This window comes from Diplotaxodon limnothrissa, linkage group LG14 (assembly GCF_057381915.1).
Source record: "Diplotaxodon limnothrissa isolate DT_005_m linkage group LG14, D_limnothrissa_male_GT1.1, whole genome shotgun sequence".
In the NCBI taxonomy this organism is placed as follows: Eukaryota; Metazoa; Chordata; class Actinopteri; order Cichliformes; family Cichlidae; genus Diplotaxodon; species Diplotaxodon limnothrissa.
Window position 1 is genome coordinate 39,808,433 of NC_140609.1, and position 20,293 is coordinate 39,828,725.

Here is a 20,293-nt window from a genome sequence, read left to right on the forward strand (position 1 = left end):
TGCCTTTAATACCATCCGGCCCTGTATGCTTCAGGAAAAACTGAACAGGATGGAGGTGGACCCCTGCCTGGTGGCTTGGATCTCCGACTACCTCACCGACAGACCACAGTACGTCAGGCTGAAGGACATCACGTCTGACACAGTGGTCAGCAGCACAGGAGCACCACAGGGAACTGTGCTGTCCCCTCTTCTCTTCACCCTGTACACCTCTGACTTCTGCTACAACTCTGAATTATGCCACATTCAGAAGTTTGCAGACGACACAGCCATCATGGGGTGTATCTGGGATGATCAGGAAGAGGAGTACAGAAGTCTGGTGAGGAACTTTGTCGCATGGAGTCACACAAACCACCTGCAACTCAACACCTCAAAGACTAAGGAACTGGTTGTGGACTTCGGGAGGTCCAGAGAAGGTCCACTGCCGGTTCAGATAGAGGGGGAGGAGGTGGAGGTGGTCAACAAGTACAAGTACCTCGGGCTGTGGGTGGACAATAAACTGGACTGGTCATGCAACACAGAGCACCTGTATAAAAAAGCCCAAAGCCGACTGTACTTCCTCAGGAGGCTGAGGTCTTTTAACATCTGCAGGAAGCTCCTGAGGATGTTTTACCAGTCGGTGGTTGCTGGAGTACTTTTCTATGCTGTGGTGTGCTGGGGGAGCAGCACAGCAAAGAAGGACTCATGCAGGCTGGAGAAACTGATCAGGAAGGCTAGCTCTGTGGTCGGCATGAAGCTGGACACTCTGGTGACAGTGGCAGAGAAAAGGACATTAAAGAAACTGATGGACATTATGGACAATGCTGGGCATCCTCTGCACACAGCCATTAACAACCAGAAGAGTCTGTTCAGTGACAGGTTGCTTCTCCCAAAGACAAGAACTAACAGACTTAAAAACTCCTTTGTCCCACACGCCATCAGACTGTTTAACTCCTCCCTGGAGGGGAGAGGGAGGGGAAACAGGAGGACAAAGGAGGGGGGAACAACTAAGCTGTAGTGCCTCTTCACCTCACTGTACAATACCTTGTGCAATACTTTTGTAAATAGTCAACGGTGCAATAGACTCAATACTTGAAATGTGCAATTCACTTGTATTTTATTTTTTATTCCTATTTATTCTATTTATCCCCTTCGTATATTTTATTTATATTGTCTCTGTATTTATATATATATGTGTGTGTGTGTGTGTGTGTGTGTGTGTGTGTGTGTGTGTGTGTGTGTGTATATATATATATATATATATATATATATATATATATATATATATATATATATATATATATATATATACACACATATATTTTCTTATTAATAACTCAAAACATAACGTATAGAAGTCCCAAAGCCACGTGCATGATTCCCTAACAATAAGCTCCACTTTAGACCCCAGAGCAACCCAGTCTGGTTGATTGTGTAAATAAAGCAGACTGCACGTTTTACAACGAGAGTCTCGAGTTATTTATCATCATTGCAGCAGCTTCAGGCAATACATCGTGGCAACATAACAGATTATGTCTCCCTGGTTTTCTATGTTTGGGAGGGATTTACCCAGAGAAGGAATGAATCTAAGATGATATTTCTCTTAAGCACTGCAGTTTCCTTTCTGGTCCTTTTCACTTTGTGCCCTGCTTGTCCTTTCGGAGAGCATAAATAAGGATTTTTTAAAAACTCCATCCACAAAATGCCAAACACAACATAACAGTAACACTACTTGGAATGTATCATAACCTATATCTGACCTTTAAAAGGACTAAATATTCTCCAAAGTTATAGAAGGAGCATAAACGTATTAACATTGGCAATAGAAATGTATAAAATATCAAAGAATGCTTGAAGGTCATCGTGTGTGCATTTCTCTTATATAATGATTATGATTTGCAGAGCATAGTGAGCCCTCTCAGCATTTCCTCAAAATACACTGAATCACCACAGCACCACCCCCACACACAAGCCCATCTCTCTCTGAAATACCACCTGCCATTTCTAGATGCTTTTATCTAAAGTGCCATACAGTGCAACAATTCCCTGTATATGTGGTTTAAAAAAAAAGATAGATGTTTTAGAGCAGGGGTGGGCAACTCCAGGCCTCGAGGGCCGGTGTCCCTGCAAGTTTTAGATGTGTCCTTGAACCAACACAGCTGATTTAAATTAGCTGCCTAACATGTCCTGAAGTTCTCCAGAGGCCTGGTAACGAACTAATCATGTGATTCAGGTGTGTTGACCCAGGGTAAATTACTGCACATTTACCAATACACTGCCCAAACTGTCATTGCATAACCTAATCACTGTCACCGACCACACAGTTGTTGTCACAGTTCTGACAATTGCCAGAGACACAAAGAAGAAAAGCTTACAAAATACGCACTTTCAGAAATGATATATTGGCCAATGTATCCTCATCTGCCCAAACCCAAAACAGTCTTTACCAAAGCTCGTGCTGAAACATCAAGGTGTGCCAAATACGTTTGGCATTTGTGCTTCATCTTTTGAAAAACAAGAGTGGCAAACATTCTCTGTGAGCAGGCAGATGTTCTGACTTTCCAAAATGTGACAAAGAGACAGTCTATGATGTTCTCGCTGTCTAAAAAAGACCAGAGTGGTCACGGTTTATATCGCAATACATTACATTTTAATGAAAGTTGTGATTTCTGTGAACTTTCTTCACAGCTAGAATGTTCCTGGTTTAAAACCTGGCAATGTGAAGTTATATGTATGTAGAATTTGCATATTCGCCTGTGTTTTCTCCCAATACACTGATATGCAAGTTAGGACCACTGATGCGACTGCTTCAGTAGAATATGTAGACAACATTCAAAACGACAGAGGAAGCAAATGTTGATGTTTTGGAAGGTTTGCATCTTGTTAAATGTGGTGTAAAACTAAGACAGCATCTCATAAAAAGAGCATGATACCACCGGTCAAACACGGTAGTGGTAGTGTGATGGAATCCAAATGAGATGCTTTGGCATCATATTGGAAAGCCCCTCAGTATGGATGAATTAAAACATTTCTGCAAAAAAACAGTTGGCTTTAATCCTCTCATGACATGAAAAACACATTGCCTGTTATCACAAAAGTAGTTTTCAAAAGACTTTTCCTCTTCTGTACTCTATGGACCATCAGTCTGATGGTAGATCTGTATGAAGCCACCTGGCATACCAGGTTAGGCCAAGAAATCTTTCTTCTTTTCACTGAGGAAAAAATCATGACAAGCCAATATTTATTCACACTAAATCAAGTCAAGTCAAGTGGCTTTATTGTCATTCCAGCCATGTCCATACAGACAATAGACAAAATAAAAATGCAATAGAAAATTGCAACAATGACACTTGTGCAAAGGACTGAGCATTGTGCAAAAGCAACTTGATTCCAAATTCCAAATCCAAATGAGATCGGAAAAACAGGTCTTTTAAAAAAGGTAGGGTGTACAGTCCAAAATGAAAATAGAAATGAAATGTGACTTTTTCATGTAGTTGATAAAAAGTCGTGTCTGACCATGTAGCCTCAGCGAAATGTGAAAACCTTGACAAAGCATATCCGTATTCTAGAAAACATATATATCCTTTGGAAAGTGAGGGTGTCAGCCATTTTCAGCAGGAACTATGAAGCGGTGGGAAGGGGTCAAAACGCTTCCACTCTCTGTTATGTTTTGTTCAGAGCTGCAAAGAATATTTTCAGTAAAATTCAGTCACTGAAGCATTGTGGTTTGGCCAAGTGCTCTTACTTTTCCATTTCACAATAAAAACCAATAAACGTTGTTGAATTATGCTGAAATGTGTACAAGACAAATGGACTGAGTAAAACACAAATGTGAACTGAACAAATGTTCCTTACTCTAATACAGGCTCACATAATTTTAGCAGGTGAGAGCTAACATATTGCTAAATTAAGCATGGATCCATGTCTTCGCATTACAATACCTCACTCCATACGGTCCAAAGCTCAAGGTCTTCACATATGTAGAAATACACAAACACATCCACACAACATACAGTCGAGGAGTTTACTTTCAATGGCTCAAGCGAATAGGACTTGACTGTTGGCTGATTCGTGTACAAACGCTCCCCTTGGCCTATCCCGCTGAGTTATTGGAGGGATAATGAAGAGAGCACAATCAGCCTGCCTGAAGCCCGCAAACACTGAACCGTTTCTCGCTTTGAGCAACGAGGAAATCTGAATGTTTGGAATTGTAAAAAATTTTATCCATACATACCTTTCAGTAGTTATTTAATCTCTTTTTATACTGACATCGATGCTGAACTCAATGAATGCACAAGAACTTTGTTTTTCGATGGCGATGGCGTGTTTAAGGCAGCAGCATAATTCTCTTTTAAAGATTTTTAGTCTGTAAAAATAACCAAGAAAAGGATAAAAAAAGGTTTGAAGGAACTCTGACATTAATCTGATCTGATTGTAACATCATCTACTTAAAACAAAAGGCCTCATTATTTCATTACTGCAGTGACTGAGTACAAGTCCCTTAGAAATAAATAGATACATAGATAAAGAAACAACACTAAAGAGGAGATCATGTGTGTGCACGAGTCTGCTTGGGTCAGTTTGGATCCCAGTGATGTCAATTTCATCACTGAAATGCACCAACTATGCACGAGCCCAGGCAGCAGATTTCAAAGAAGGACTGACTCGGCTGTCATGACATACGTGAGACGTTCTCTATTGCATGTAGTTTCTCTTGCTATTGTAAAACATAGTAGGGTAATACTGCCCAGTATTGTGCAAAAGGATCCTGGGCCTAACTTCCACTTTAAAGTTATGTAGACAACAATCATCAATAGCATAAAATAATAATATTAAAAGGTTTTTTGCTAAATAGCACAGATGTTACACAGCCTTCCAATCTTGCTCACCAACACTCGTCTGACTTGCCTCCTTTGAATTTCTGGAAAACAGAAATAAAGCTTAAAGATGGCAGTTCTGAAAAAGTTTAATCTGTTTAGTTGAATTTGCTTTAATAATCCTTGAGATGTATTTGAAACTTGACAGCAGTCCAGCTGTGACAAAGGACTTGCTTATAGCTTCGAAAGCCACACAGCTGTATATTGAAATTCCAGTAACTTAAACCACTTGTCAGGACAAAACAAAAAAGTCACAGAGTCTCATGAATATGCTGTCCTGAGTTTCATCATAATGGCCTGATAAAGACTCTGCTAAACACATTGAACAGTCCCAGCATCAATGATCTTTTTGCCAAAGTTTTGCCAAAATTAGCAGTTTGGCTACACTGGGGGACTGTGGAAGTGGGGCCTTGTTGAGAAGGTATCTGTAATAGACCTACAGACGTCTGTTTCCAAGATGGAGAAGCTGTCTTTACAGTGGTCTCAGCACTTCAGACAGGTCATTATGACAGAAGCTGCACTGACGCTATTCTTGAGTGAATGCACATGACTCACAGCGTGACAAGGCAAAACTTTTGCTATTTGGGTGGAACTAAGTTTCATGTCTGATGAACACCACAGCAATGCACTGCTCATTATCTGGATGAAACAATGTTTACTGGGAATTATGGTGATATAGGCCATGGTTGACCTGTCAGGATCACAATGAACCAAACTACAACAAAGGTGATGTTGGAGCAGCTCCAGGTCAAGACTCTGGAGAGTCAGAGATACTCAGCCAAAGACCAGACCTCACTACAGAACATCTGTGCAAAGACCAGGAGATATAACAGGACACTGGATTCTGTCGAAAGACTGGCGACCTGTCCAGGGTGTACCCTGCCTCTCGCCCTATGGCAGCTGGGGTAGGACCAGACCCTGACAAGGACAAGCAGAAGAGAATGGATGGAAAGCCTGGTTTCTAAGTGACTGTTAACATGATGAGTTGGTCATGATTCAGTGCTTTGTCTTTGGTTTTTTTCTGGCCCAAAAAGCTTTTGAAACTATTTTGACTTCTTCAGTTTTGTCAAAACTAGAAAATTGTTGTGGACATACATCCATATCCTGAGTAGATTAGAACACATTACTGCCATAAGACAAGTTGTTTTGAGTGAAGCTTTCACTGTCAGTCATTTAGACACAAATGAAGCTTGTCACGGTCCTGTTACAGATGACAGCGACTGATGTGACAAGATGTTCCTACAGCTAAAAGTGTCATAAACAAAGAACATGTGCTCTGATTTCAGGCATATTCCATTTGTCCCCTAGAGCACCCTCCACAGTGGACATGCTGTGGAAGCTCTGGGCACCTCCAGATATATCTGCCAACGAGTCAAAATCACATGTCACCAACTATCAGGTTGTTTTTCTCCAATAGAAGCATCAGTGTTTTCGAAGCTGAATTAACAACCTTCAAAGAAATCATGGACTGTTTTTTTTAGGTTTGTTAAAGTTGTGAAATTGTAAGGAACTGAAGCCGAATCAATTCCAAAGACACTATAATACAATTTATTAAACAAATGTTGTGTAATATTACTCTCTACCAGAGGCAGATGCAGTTTTAAAACAGACAACCCGTTTCAAGCTTGAAAACCAATCTCATAGTGTGAAACTAATGAAAGGACAATTGGAGCAATTAAATAATAAACAACAATATTACATGGCAGGCTTATAAAGGACGATATATTACAAGAGATTCAACACTGAGCTGCCAGGCAGGAGGAAAAGATCAAGACCTCAGAGGAGGTTTATGTATGTAGTGAAGCAGAACATGTACAGTTGGTGTGACGGATGAAGATGTTAGGAGCAGGGTGAGATCGAAGCAGATGATCTGCTGTTGGGAAGAAGAGGAACTAAGGTGCATTAAAAATGATCAGCTGCAGATGGACTAGGGGCCATCACCTGTTTGACCCGCTGTCTTATGGTCGGCACCTCAGGTCAATCAGGTCCCACAGCTCGAGGCTCACTGAGAGCATCTTCCCCTGGGCCATTCAGAGTGTTAACAGACACTGTCACCCCACACCTGCCCACCAACCCACCAATCTGAGCCATGGTCTGAGTAACCCTCGTCACACAGACCACTAACACTTTTTCTTTCTTCTACTTCCAAGCACTTTGCAACTTGTTCTCTAAAATGTGCTTCTCTCATGTTTTTGTATGTATTTCTCTTATTTCTACATATTTCCTCTGTTATTTATCCGTGCTGTTTACTATTTATATTTTACTCTGGCACAGTTGGTGTGGAGCACCCACAATTTTGTTGTACATGTATAATGACAATAAAGGGCTATTCTGTATTCTAGAAATAGTAAAGAGAGGCCAATACAAAGACTGATGGTTACAGACGTAAGGACAGCAAAATATTAGCACATATTTTTTCTTTTAATTTTTTGTTGCAGTGACCAAAATTGGCCACTGTAGCTGCCTGCTCCTTTCTGAGCCTGCTTCTGTTGGCAGTGTTTTCCTGTTTAAAAAGAGCGTTTTACCTTCTCACTGCCAAGTCTTTCTCAAAGGGGCTTGTTTGATCAGAGGGGTTTTCTCTGTGTCATTGTAGCGTATATACCTTATAATAAAGCACCTTAAGATGATTGTTGTTGTGATTTGGTGCTATATAAATAAAACGGAATTGAATTGAATGGATGGATGGATGGATATGAATATTCACTCTGTCTGTAACCATTTTATTCTATTAACAATAAAACACATTTTCCCAATGCCTCCATGGAACAAACTGCCACTATTATATCTACTATTTATTATTTTATCATCAAAATTTGAGAGTGTGACAGCTGTAGCTCCACGGTAGACAGAGTTACCACCTGTGACACAAACTATTACTGAACATCCTGTCTGCAAAATAAATCTGCTGTCTTTAACCATATTCTCACTCATGTCACTGTCTTTAGTTCCATGTCAACTTAAGCAAACACTCCGGTGTTGCTCAGCTGTGGAGAATATTTGTGTTGGATTCATTCGACAGCACACAAAAGCACATTAAGAGGATAAGACGTAGGATAAGAAATGAGAGGTAACAATGGATCTGAAGAAATGTGAAGATGTAAATCACAAATATTTTGTGAATCAGAGGAGTGAAGAGGGGGAAAGGGACAGATAAGAGAAATGACATTTACTTGCTTATTCAGCCAGCGGGCCCAGCTGAGATTAAGGAGCGCTTTCAAAGGAGAGCTGGCTGTGATAAGTCAGGCTGTGTGTCCACTGGGAACGTCCTCTTAAACTGCTGCCTTCCTTTTATCATTGTTTACTGTGGAGAGAGGAGTGTTAACAGAGAAAGTGTTGCAAAGTTTCACCATCCAAGACCAATCCCTCCCACCTTTGCTCTCAGAACGGAAGAAATCTTTTTGCGCTTGATTGAAGAGGTAATGAAGAATAAAGAAGCACAGCACACCTGAGATGAGTTCAGAGCAAAGAAAACCCCATACGCAGCTGTGGTTAAAGTCCTCTGACCTGCCGAGCAGAATGCAGCTGGGGCGGCGTCATGGACTCAACAAATATGTTCAAGCAATTTAACAATTTGTTTGTCCAAATTTCTGCAGATTATTTCATTTATAGCATATATTAAATATATGCTATAAATGAGCTTGTCTTTGGTGTTATCTAAGCAGTATGAAGGACTTATTCCCTTCCAGCCGAAACACTGTACACAGATAAAGACATACAAAGCATAGAGTTTTAATTTAATTCAAAATGCATAATGTTCTGTTCATTTCAAACAGCTTTCTTGGAATTGTAGAAGAAAACTGAAACATTGTGGCAAAATCTTCAGTGTTGCCTTTTCATGTTTAACAGAAGCCATTCAAAACTGCACATTGTGATGTAAATAGATCCAGTTACCGACCCACAATTTACAATGGAGGCATTATGATTTGTTGAATGTTCTGCATTGATATACTGTTTCAGTGATGGTTGCTCATATGGTACACAGCACATAATATACCTAACTGTTTGATGTTATAGAGGACAAGATGCCATACCGACCTACCATTTAAACCCTTTGCGAGGTTCAGCCAATAAGAAAACAGCGGGTTTAATGGAGCCAACATCTTGCTTCAGACATGAGAGGAATTTTGATCCGTGAAGCTCCTAAAATATAGAGATCAAAACGTTATGAACACACTTAGCAACTGGTGAAGTCATGTGGATCAGCTGGATTCGGTTGGAGGGTATCAAACATCAGTGAAAGTTGCATTTATCAGAATTTTAAGATAAAAAATATCTTCATGTAGTGTATGACAGGCTTACAAAAACCATAACCAGATGGAGTTATGGTGGAGTCCTGTGGTCACATGACAGAAGAAACCTGCCAGGAAACATAAACACAAACCCACTGTGCGAACAGCAGGCAGAAAGGCAGTTAGTCAGAAGGGAAGTCACAAACTCTGCAGCCTGTTTGGCTTTGTTTTGAGTTTATTATTTGAAGCATCAAGCTTACACTGATCATATCCTTCACAAATCATTTTTGGGCCTCGATGTTAGACCAAAAGCTTCAAAAGCAGCAGACCTGCTCAGCGAGCACCAACTGATCAACCACCTGTAAGCCCATCAAAGACCACTTGGAGAAGATCAGCAGCATTGTGGGCTTTGATGTCAAACCAGATGTGAGCATGTTACTGCAGAAACACATCTGATACGTGCGTGACGGTGGAGAGCCCAACAAGCTGGAATCCGGTGTGACATAAAAAAGGCTTTAGAATCTATTTCCTAAGATTTTTCTTCCTCTCCAGCAGCACAGGGCAGCTTTTCACGCACCAAACACACCCTGTGTGTCCATCCTCACCTGAAGAGCTGCTTTAAGGCCATCATCAAACTGTTAGTGTCTTTTTCTCACCCAAAGAAACTATTCTGTGATCATTCACAGTAGTTGTCTTGTATGGTCTTGCAGGCCACCTGGTCTTCTAAATGTGCCATTAATTAGATTTGATTTTGGAACTCCTAACATTTGTTCAATGCCTTTAGGATTCTTTTGTTTTTGCAGGCTAATAAGGACATCTGTCATCTCATCAGCATTTCTTTGGACCTCATATTAGGAGCTTCAGTGAACAGCTACAAAAAATCAAGTTCAGAACCTGGGATCAGCTCTGGTCCATTTGTCATGGAATAACAGTCCAAGAAGCTGCTTGTCAGCCAATTTTGTTCAATTTTGTTTGTTCAATCTCTGACTTAAAATCCACTTCGTTGGCATAGAGAGCTTTAGAAAGAATAATCCCAAATACTTATGGACCCAGATGTATGTGGCATGCATTTGGATTCATGTCCGTGCTTTTGTGTCAAAAGACAGGGCAAAATGTTTTAAGTAGAACCTTGTACAAAAAACCATAATCGGTTCACAGAGTACAAGATGGCGTAGTTGTTGACATTCAAGAGAAGGGATGGAGAAAGCGAGACAGTCAAAAGGGAAGGTAATTGGAGGAGGTGGCCAACATGACTACATGAGCCAGTGATTAATAGCTTAATTAGCCTCAGTTATCCAATTAATGAGTGCTAATGAAATCCTGCAGGCAGTTGTGGCTGCACTGACATGTCACTGCTAAAAGAAAAAGTCTGTGTGGCTGTGTGTGATCATTTTTCTTCTGAAATGTGGCCCACAAACACAAACTACGTAAAAATGCATAGACGAGCACATAATGCACATAAATTATGATCAGTCTTGACATGCCTGACATAAACACATTAACAAACTCACACATTAGAGCCTAGTATGGCAACAATTATCCAACATTAGAGACGCAGAATAAAGACTCGTGGATAAAAATCTCCTGCGGTACAAATGAGCTGACCTCCATTTCATGTAAATAAAGAGATCTGCCTGTTTTAGAAACAAACAAAAGTCCATTAGTGCATTATTATTTTAATTATTGGGATGATTAACACCAATTAGTGCTAATGTCTAGATGAGTAGCAGGTAAGTTCATGCATTTGAATAGCAGCAAGGTGAGAGCAAAGGACAACTACAGGAAGAGCAGTATGATCAAAACTTTGGCTCCATGGGCTCATGTGAGAGATTCGTATTGGAGAGAAATTCAGAACCATTCAAGCAATTATGTCATTCATAAATGTAACAATATTCATAAACAGCAGAGAGCCGGGAAGGACTTCCCACCGTCACGTCAGAGTTGGTGTTGGACAGTCTGAACCCAGCACATCAGGTCTTACAGTCAATGTCTAAAATCTGGTGACCCATCCCAGTGATGACAAGTAGCCTCAACCCTCCCAGTCTGAGTCCTAACTGGGATAACTATTAAAAAATGCTGTCAAAAGCATTCTTATAGCACAGCTTTAGGGTTACAGGTGTACCAAAGTGCTTCAGTGGTACTTCTTGTAAAACTTCATACAAATGATGACAGAATCACATGTTGTGGTAGTTAAATGTTAGACATTTAGAAAAAAAACTCTTTCTTTTGTCCCAGTGGAAGTAAGTTTTCAAATTCTTTTGGTGTATGTTGTTGTTTTAGTTGAAATATCCGTCCACATTTTTCTGGTCACACAATTAAAATATGTAAATGAACATTTCCTTTTCTTGTTACTGTCGTCGGGGAATTCTTTGCCAGTCTTAACATTTTTTACACCAACTCGACAAGCCATCTGCCATCGACGAGTTTTTGAGTCTGAGTTTTCACTTCCAGTTAATATCTGAACAATTAACAATTCTTGCCACACTGCCAACAGCAGCGATAGCAACACTGACCGTGATTCTGGAGCAGTGAATGTCAACTGGTGGCCTGCGGGCACATTCAGCCTGCCAGAGCTTTCCATCCGGGACCCAGGAAATTACTGAATTGAGGTAGAACCCAGTGAGGAAAAAACGTCGCTCATTCAACATTTATTTTTGCTAATTTCATCTAGTTTTTTTCACAACTTTTTCATGCTTGAAATATATTCCGAAGGCCATTCTCCTGCCAGTGTACCCAACAAACTACAATATTGCGTGTGTCAGTGGTGGATAACTTGACAGCCTCACAAATATGAAGCCTAAGATATCGCAACCGCCCTCTAGTGGCGTGCTGCAGCAAAGGTAGTGTGAGTCTGTTAACACTGACAAAGGCTAAGAGATAAGATTTATTCTGAGTATCTGACCCTCACAGTGTCTGCAAATGCAGTTGATGATCCCTATTTTAGGGTATTTCTTTTGGTAAAAGATCAAAGTCAAGCCCTCATTCTGGTCTTGACATAAAGAATGACACAGAGAAACAAAACAGAGCAGTGTTTCCCTGAGCTGCGGCACATAGGTGTGCCATTAGAAATGAGCAGGTGTGCCGTGGAAGATTGTCTGGTTCCACCTGATTGGTACTCTAAGCCAGCGGTCCACAACCTTGTTTTGCGCCACGGGCCGGTTCAATTTAAGACAATATTTTCATGGACCGGCCTTAACTGTGTCGCGGATAAATACAACAAAATAAAATGACACGACCAAGACAAAAACTGGAATTTTGTCTTGTATATTTTATGTATATTTTATTAATAAACGCGAATTTACTTTGTAATTGTGTAACTTTATTAGCAGTGTCCTCCTGAAATGTGCCAACAACTTTGAGAGTAACATCCTCCTCTCTGTCCTGTAATGCTCTCTGGTCACTATGGTAACGCGTAAATATATCTTTCAAAATAAGACGCACAACTACAACACGGGAAAAGAGGGAAACCGAGCTAACAATAAAAAAAACCCCTGAAAACCATAAATTTCACACCGAAGCCTCAACTCTCGTGGCCCGGTACCAAACGACCCACGGACCTGTACCTGGCCCGGGGGTTGGGGACTGCTGCTCTAAGCGATCGCCGTGAGTAATGGTCAGAACAATTACAAGCCCTGCCACAAGAGGGCAGTAAAGATATCTGCTCTAATTAAATGGGTTACCAACTGCCAGTACAACAGAAGAAGACGAAGAAGAAATGACATAATAGTCATGCTGTGAGTGAGACGACACAGCATGTAATAGCAATAGATGAATATTTGAAAAGAAAACGTAGTCAGTCTGACCTGGTCCTGGAGAAAACTCCGACCCAGATGAAGGCGGTCGGAAGAAAGCAAAAAAGGTATACTGGGGACAAACAGAGCCAAGTCCGCTATGCCTGGTGTGCAGGGCATGACATTTTTGTTTGGTGGTGTGCCGTGTGATTTTTCTAATGTGAAATATGTGCCGTTGCTCCAGAACAGGGATGGGCAATTCCAGGCCCCGAGGGCCGGTGTCCCTGCGGGTTTTAGATGTGTCCTTGAACCAACACAGCTGATTTAAATGGCTAAATTAGCTCCTCAACATGTCCTGAAGTTCTCCAGAGGCCTGGTAACAAACTAATCATGTGTGTCGACCCAAGGTGAGATCTAAAACCTGCAGGACACCGGCCCTCTGGGCCTGGAATTGCCCACCCCTGCTCCAGAAGGTTGAGAAACACTTCAAATAGAGTACAAAGACGAATTTTAGGATGAGGTAACTTATGGCGTTATTTTTGTGCCACTATTCTGAGCGCACGTAAAAAAAATTTGAGCGCACGTAAAAAAAAAACTGCAGGTGCAAGTGTTGCATTTTGAGGAGAAATTTATTTTGAGCGAAGAAAAGATAAATTTGAGTGAACAAAATTCATCGCTGCGTGCAAAAAATGTATGTCAGTCTTTGCTATTATCCATACAAACACATCCCACCTGAGGAGGAGCCACTAGGGGAGACGAGTTGGGACATCAGGCTTTTAACGAAATGTGACGTCTTTGTTTCAGAACTGTCAATGATTTTTAAAGCATTGTCAATTAAACATGACATTTGGTACAGATTCAGCATCTGTTCATTGTTTTGTTAGAGCCAGCTGCTGAATTTAACACCACTGTGAATTACCAGCACAATGTGAGAAGAAATTAAATATACAGATGTCATACTTTTGTGTTTTTACCCACAAATTGTAAATATATATTTTTACCCTGCAGCTGATCATCTTAATAAATACAGCCTATAAAATACAAAACAGTGAGCTGCTGGATTGTAAAATGATGCAACCCTACATATGACAGTAATGGAAGCTTTTTATGGAAGGGAGCAAGATGTTTGTGTTCTTGTGCAGCAACAAGGAGATGAGCTCACAGTTATGGTTAATCGTACTGGACCAAAACTCAGAATAGATAAATACTTTCATTTAACAGCACTTTCAGCTTTAATCAAAGCCTTTGATTCTTTAAGTACCGTTACTGTCCCAGCTGAGGCCACCAGTACGAGTCTTCAGGCTGTGCATCCCCTCTAAGAAAGCTTCTCTTCTACATGAGAGAAGATGAGACCCACAGTAACCCAAAGGAATTACTTCATCTCCATGCAGAGTAACATATCCTCATACATGGAAGTGCTGACTCTATTTCACACCGAGCTGCTAACTACAATGTGGTTTACACTCTGTGTGCTCCAAACCAGAAGCAGAAGGAATTTTTCACTGGTGAAGGGAAGAATGGATTCACTTAAAGGGGACCTACTATGATCATTTCCAGCTCCATATTTTTATTTCTGGTGTCTGCTAGAGTAGCCTTACACGACTCCCTGGTTCAGCAGCTGTTAAACATCTGTGTAAAACAAACTGTTTTAGCTCCTCTTTCTTTAGGCCATCCTACAGAAACCTTCTGTTTAAGAGGAGCAGCCAATCTGAACTATACTGGGAGAAGCATCTGTGCTCACAGCTACTGCATAGTTAAATGGCTTGTATTTGTATAGCGCTTTACTAGTCCCTAAGGACCCCAAAGGGCTTTACACGTCCAGTCATCCACACACTGGTGATGGCAGCTACATTGTAGCCACAGCCACCCTGGGGCCCACTGACAGAGGCGAGGCTGCCGGACACTGGCCCTCTGACCACCACCAGTAGGCAACGGGTGAAGTGTCTCGCCCAAGCACACAACGACTGAGACTGTCCAAGCCGGGGCTCGAACCGGCAACCTTCCGATTACAAGGCGAACTCCCAACTCTTGAGCCACGATCGCCCCCTAGTTATGCTGTGCAAGCAGACTGCAACATAAGGAGGGGCCTTCTTATGCTCTACAGTTTATCCCAGGCCTTATTGGACATGATTTTCAGTTCCCTCAGAAAGTTCACTCTCATTTGAATATGTCCAGAATAATTTCACAGTCGTTATTGCTCCTGCTTCCTTACAATATAACGTCACCAGCAGTTAGCCTAATGATACAAAGGAGCAGCGGTTATATCAGATATCCTTCCACAAAGAACACAATAACCGACTTTAATTGCTTCACTTGAAGCAGTGATTTACTCTCAGCCCAAAGGGATTACTTCATGTATTGGCATGGAACATGCCCTCATACATGGAGGCACTGACTCTCATTCACATTTGTTTTACATGCAGTCCAGAATTGTCACTGTGCGCATCATAAAGCATTGTGTGATCAAGACAGGAGAGCATCATCTGCAAAAAGAAGAGCACCCCCCCGTATACATAATTCATTAATGTTTTTCTGCCCAACATGTTTTTTTTTAATGGTTGTTTACTTGTTTAATTTTCCAGTCACTGGATACTGAATATGTTGCCAGTGCATTGTATGCTCTATATATGGTAACAATGTGTTTTATCTTCACACTCTGAAAGCCTGTGAACCTTTTAGTGCTTAGTTCTGGATTCAGATGGGTGATGCTGTCCTTGGTTTGACGTCCCAGCGGGCAGGTCAGGGTTAGGCTACTACTTCTGTCTCACTATCTTTCATCCACGTTGTTGGCCACATGGTAGATGATAGACCTACATACAGTCTGCCTCTTAGTTATGTACGACTATGACAACACACTTAACCTGTTTGGAAGAGTGCTTTGTTGAAGGGTGAGCACATCTTAGTGAGTACATCACATATATCTAATGAAACATGATATGCCGACAGATTGTCCAACAGTGAGTCTCATATTTTGAACTGAAATCCTACATGTGACCTAAAATGACCTCGAGAAGTTTATGAACTAAACTTTTGTAACAGTAAATCGGTAACTGAATAAAAGAGCCTCCTTTCCATCGTACATCTAACTAAAATTGGCCATTTGAGAAACAAATATGAGCATCACAAATTATAAGTATCAGAATGAAGCATCATGAGTTTGCAGCTGATGCCTTTTTGAAACAAATATTGCAGACTGACAGCACGATGAACACAAGTACATTTGAATTTAAGAAACAGTGCGGCGTTTCTAAAACCTTCAGCTGTTAAGCACTGCGGCTGGATCGATCATGCTTTGAGATGAGGTTGCACAGGGAACGTTTCACTGATAGAGGGAAGAATTAATTCAATCAGTTACCAGCAATCTGCAAGCAAACCTCACACCATCTTTATGAAGCTAAAGATTAGAGAGGATGGCTTTTAAAACAAGGTAATGATGTTAAGCTCACCCTGAAACTCACAATCAAATGTCTCAAGTTGTCAAACTGAAAGGTTTGTGATGGCCTTCACGACCCCATGAACAAACCAGCATAATGTGTACTTTGATACAGCAGTGGATGCATAATGGCTTAAGAATGTCTCAACCTGAAGGCTGAAGTCTGTTTTCTGAAAGAATGGGGGATGCTACCATATATAATTATATTATAATAACATATTATTTTATATAGTTTTATAATAGAGTAAAACATAATATTAGAACTCTAAGGTCATGAGGTACAGGGTTGGGTTAGGGTCAGTATAACATCTGAGTGTTGTTGTTTTTTTAATGTCAGGTTTCGTTTTAGTTTTAGTTTTGTCATGTTCAGTTTGTTTTCCACATCCATGTTTTTCACTTCCAGGTTTCTGTGTCAGCCTTTCTACCAGTGTATTATGTTCCAGTTCATTCCATGCATCATTAGTTAGACTAAGTTCAGCCGTGTACTCAAATGTTTCCAATTGCCGTCATCATCCAGCCTGTGTATTTAAGTTCCTCAGTTTCACCAGTTCATTGTTGCGTCATTGATGTTGTCACTGCTGCACAGCAAAATCTCCAGTGTTAAATTAACACTAGAGCGTGTCTATATGGGTCCACTGCTCTGAGTGTTAAATACAACACTGTTGAGTGTTAAATTAACACTTTTGACAGTGTTATATGTTTAAAAGTAACCTAGTCAGTTTTGAAGATTAACAAAGACTAACACTGAGCAGTGCTGATTTTCTAACACTGGATTATTTCTAACATTTTGAGTTATTTTCCAGTGTTAGAAAATCAGCACTGCTGTGTGTCTATTCCGTGTTTTCCTTTCAGTTCAGTTCAGTCAGCCTGCCCTGTTCTGTTCATCCTTTCACCCTCCACTCCAATAAACATCCTTAATCCTCACCACGAGTCCAGCATTTGCGTCCCCTCTTCTCCACATCCACACAGCAACACCTGACATTTTACATGTGTTTCTGTTTCTCTACATACTGTAACAGCAGTCTGGCGAGGAAGGAGCGGCTAGCCGGTCCAGCGGGCATGTGGTGTGGAGGTTAGCCGGATAACACGGAACCAGTCGGTTAAATCCAATAACAGACCTTTATTCGCCGTCAGCAACATTACACTTTATAAGCCAGGTCTCCTTGGCTGTACTCGTCCGAACCTACATGCGCGGGGATTGGTACCACCAGCGCCAGCTTGTCACAACAGTAAGTAAGGTGCTTTCTTGGAGCATGGAACATGAGCAGCATGAAATGGCTGCCGCTAACAACTCACACACCCACTAGGAGACCCCCACAGCTACTACAATAGTTGGGCAACCCCCCCTAGTGGTGCTATAACCCAAAAGGGTTGTTACATCACCCCCCCGGCAATTAGGAGGCTGTCCTCAGCCGGACCCAGGTAACGCTCCTCCCGCTACCCCCTTTCACTATACATAGCTACTTTAGGTAGTAAGCAGGCTGTGGAGGAATTGTTATACAGCATCGGTACAGTCAATACAATCAATAAACAAAAGTAGTGTTTGCCGGCAATTGGGAGGCTGTCCTCAGCCGGACCCCAGGTGACCCTCCTCCCACTACCCCTTTCACTATACAAAGCTACTTTAGGTAGTAAGCAGGTTGTGGAGGTACACCCTTACGGCATTGGTACAGTCAATAAACACAATTAGTGATTGAAGCAAACAATACAGAACATGCAGTGTTACTGGCTAGTCATCCTCTGGAGATGGTCCTAGACAAGGGAAAAACAGTCAAAAGTACAACACATCCCGCTGCTTAAATCAGTACAACAGAAAACCAAACCAAAAGCCTCTCACGGGCTGTGGTGACGAGGGTTCAGTGGAACAGAACAAGTAATCATCCCTTGCGAACAGAATAATTACATCACATACATCTTGCACGAAACCAACCCTTAGTCAACCTCAAGATTGTCCGTATGATAACAGTTAGTCCACCTGGTACCCGTCCAACCAGCGGTCATTACGGGGCACCGGCGGGGTTCGTTGGGGAGATGGCCGCTCTCCCGGCTCTCCCGTAGCTCCCTGATCCAAACACTTCAGCAGGCTCTTCTGCCGCTCCAGCGAAGCCTGTAAGCAAACTCGTCGCTTCTTGACCTCCCCTTTCAAGTTTACCACTTCAAGGTTGAGGTAAAGAGGTGTAGAGTGAGGGATGATGTACTTTGTCAGGCCAGGCGCCTCAGCATCCGGGTCGCAGCCATCTTCCTCACTCCTCGTGTCTGCGTGGGACGCCATTTTAAAAGTGTGGAAACAACTCGCTCCCACAAAAGTTATGGCGAAGTGAAAAGAGCGTTCACACACAGTACCTAAGCGCATATATCAGTCAGACCGAGAGCGTCCATGCACACTCTGATGCTTCAATGCTTGACACAAAACAACACGTCCTTCTGAATAAACACTGAGTCAAAGTCACTGCAGCATTAGCCTTAGCTTTAGCGCCGCCGATGTCGTAACGGTCCAACAGCACTGAGTTGGCGGTCCGACGGACCGTACAGTTACTCACGGAGTACTCTCCCTCGGCAGGCGAGCGTCTCAAGCGATGGGTCGGCGCTCTTCCATGCCTGCAAATGTCGTTGAAATCCCGGGGGGTCGGCTCCTTCACGGGGTCCTATCGGCCCGGCCAATACAGCCAGACGAAGAGAAAAAAAATACACGCCACCTCAGCCGAAGTGTCGATCGTTGAAAAACACGGGAAAAACATCCGAGCCCACCGTCTGTCGGTCCGGATGACGATCAAGATCCAGAGAACAATGTTCGGGCGCCACTTTGTAACAGCAGTCTGGCGAGGAAGGAGCGGCTAGCCGGTCCAGCGGGCATGTGGTGTGGAGGTTAGCCGGATAACACGGAACCAGTCGGTTAAATCCAATAACAGACCTTTATTCGCCGTCAGCAACATTACACTTTATAAGCCAGGTCTCCTCGGCTGTACTCGTCCGAACCTACATGCGCGGGGATTGGTACCACCAGCGCCAGCTTGTCACAACAGTAAGTAAGGTGCTTTCTTGGAGCATGGAACATGAGCAGCATGAAATGGCTGCCGCTAACAACTCACACACCCACTAGGAGACCCCCACAGCTACTACAATAGTTGGGCAACCCCCCCTAGTGGTGCTATAACCCAAAAGGGTTGTTACATCACCTAAATTGCATTCGATCAAACCAAATGCACATTTTGTTCTAAATGTATTTTTTAATTCAACAACTTAAAACAACACAAATTAGATGAAACCATGGCTCCTGGATTAAAACCCCTTTTTCTTAAAAAAAACAAGGTTCTGATAACTGGGGCCTTTCTCTGTTCAGCATGTCTCTCTCTGCCGACTCTGACTTCCTCCCACGATCCAAAGACATGCATGCTAGGTTAAGTGGTGATTCTACATTGCCATTAGGTGTGAATGTGAGTGTGAATGGCTGTCTACCTCTCTATGTTAGCCTTGTGATAGACTGGTGACTCGTCTAGCAAGTACTCCATCTCTCACCCTTCGACAGCTGGGATGGTTTCCAGTTCCCCCGTGACCCTGGAGTGGATAAGCAGAAGAAAATGGTGATATTTGTTTTCTGTACCAGAAGCGCAGATGAATCTTTAATGAATAGGAACGGTGTTTTTAACTGAATGTATATGCACAAGAAATGAGTGCACAAGAAGGACTGGAAAGACTAATGACATTCAGCAGACTCCTTGTGTTTTCTTAGTTTCAGTTTAACCCAAAGTGGCATTTCATGTTTGGGTAAGAATGTTTGCCCGGTATGCCCGCTGGTGATTTTTCGTTTTTATGGGCTGATGTTTTGTTTTTTTGATTTTTTCCCCCGTATAAACACTGAAAGCTGGTGGATTGGCCAGATGCTGGGAGGTGCGTAAAAATAACTCAATTGTTTAGTGGTGGCTATTGCAGAGCTTCCACAGATTCAGTAACATTAGCAAGTGGTGGAGGCCTGCAGATGCAACACGCTGGCAGGTGGATGACGGAAAGGCAGGAGGAGCAGAGACCCGAGGCGGTGAACTGAACTTC

At 42.1% G+C, this 20,293-nt stretch overlaps 1 protein-coding gene across 1 annotated transcript in view; it reads right to left on the bottom strand.

Moving 5' to 3' along the window:
- The window catches only part of LOC146619497 (uncharacterized), a 101,640-nt gene extending 83,122 nt beyond the window's left edge, over positions 1-18,518 (bottom strand). Inside the window, exon 1 of the mRNA XM_085370228.1 lies at positions 18,229-18,518. Coding sequence (XP_085226354.1) covers positions 18,229-18,518 — 290 coding nt within the window. The remainder of the gene's footprint in view (positions 1-18,228) is intronic.
- Between the last annotated feature and the right edge of the window lie 1,775 nt (positions 18,519-20,293).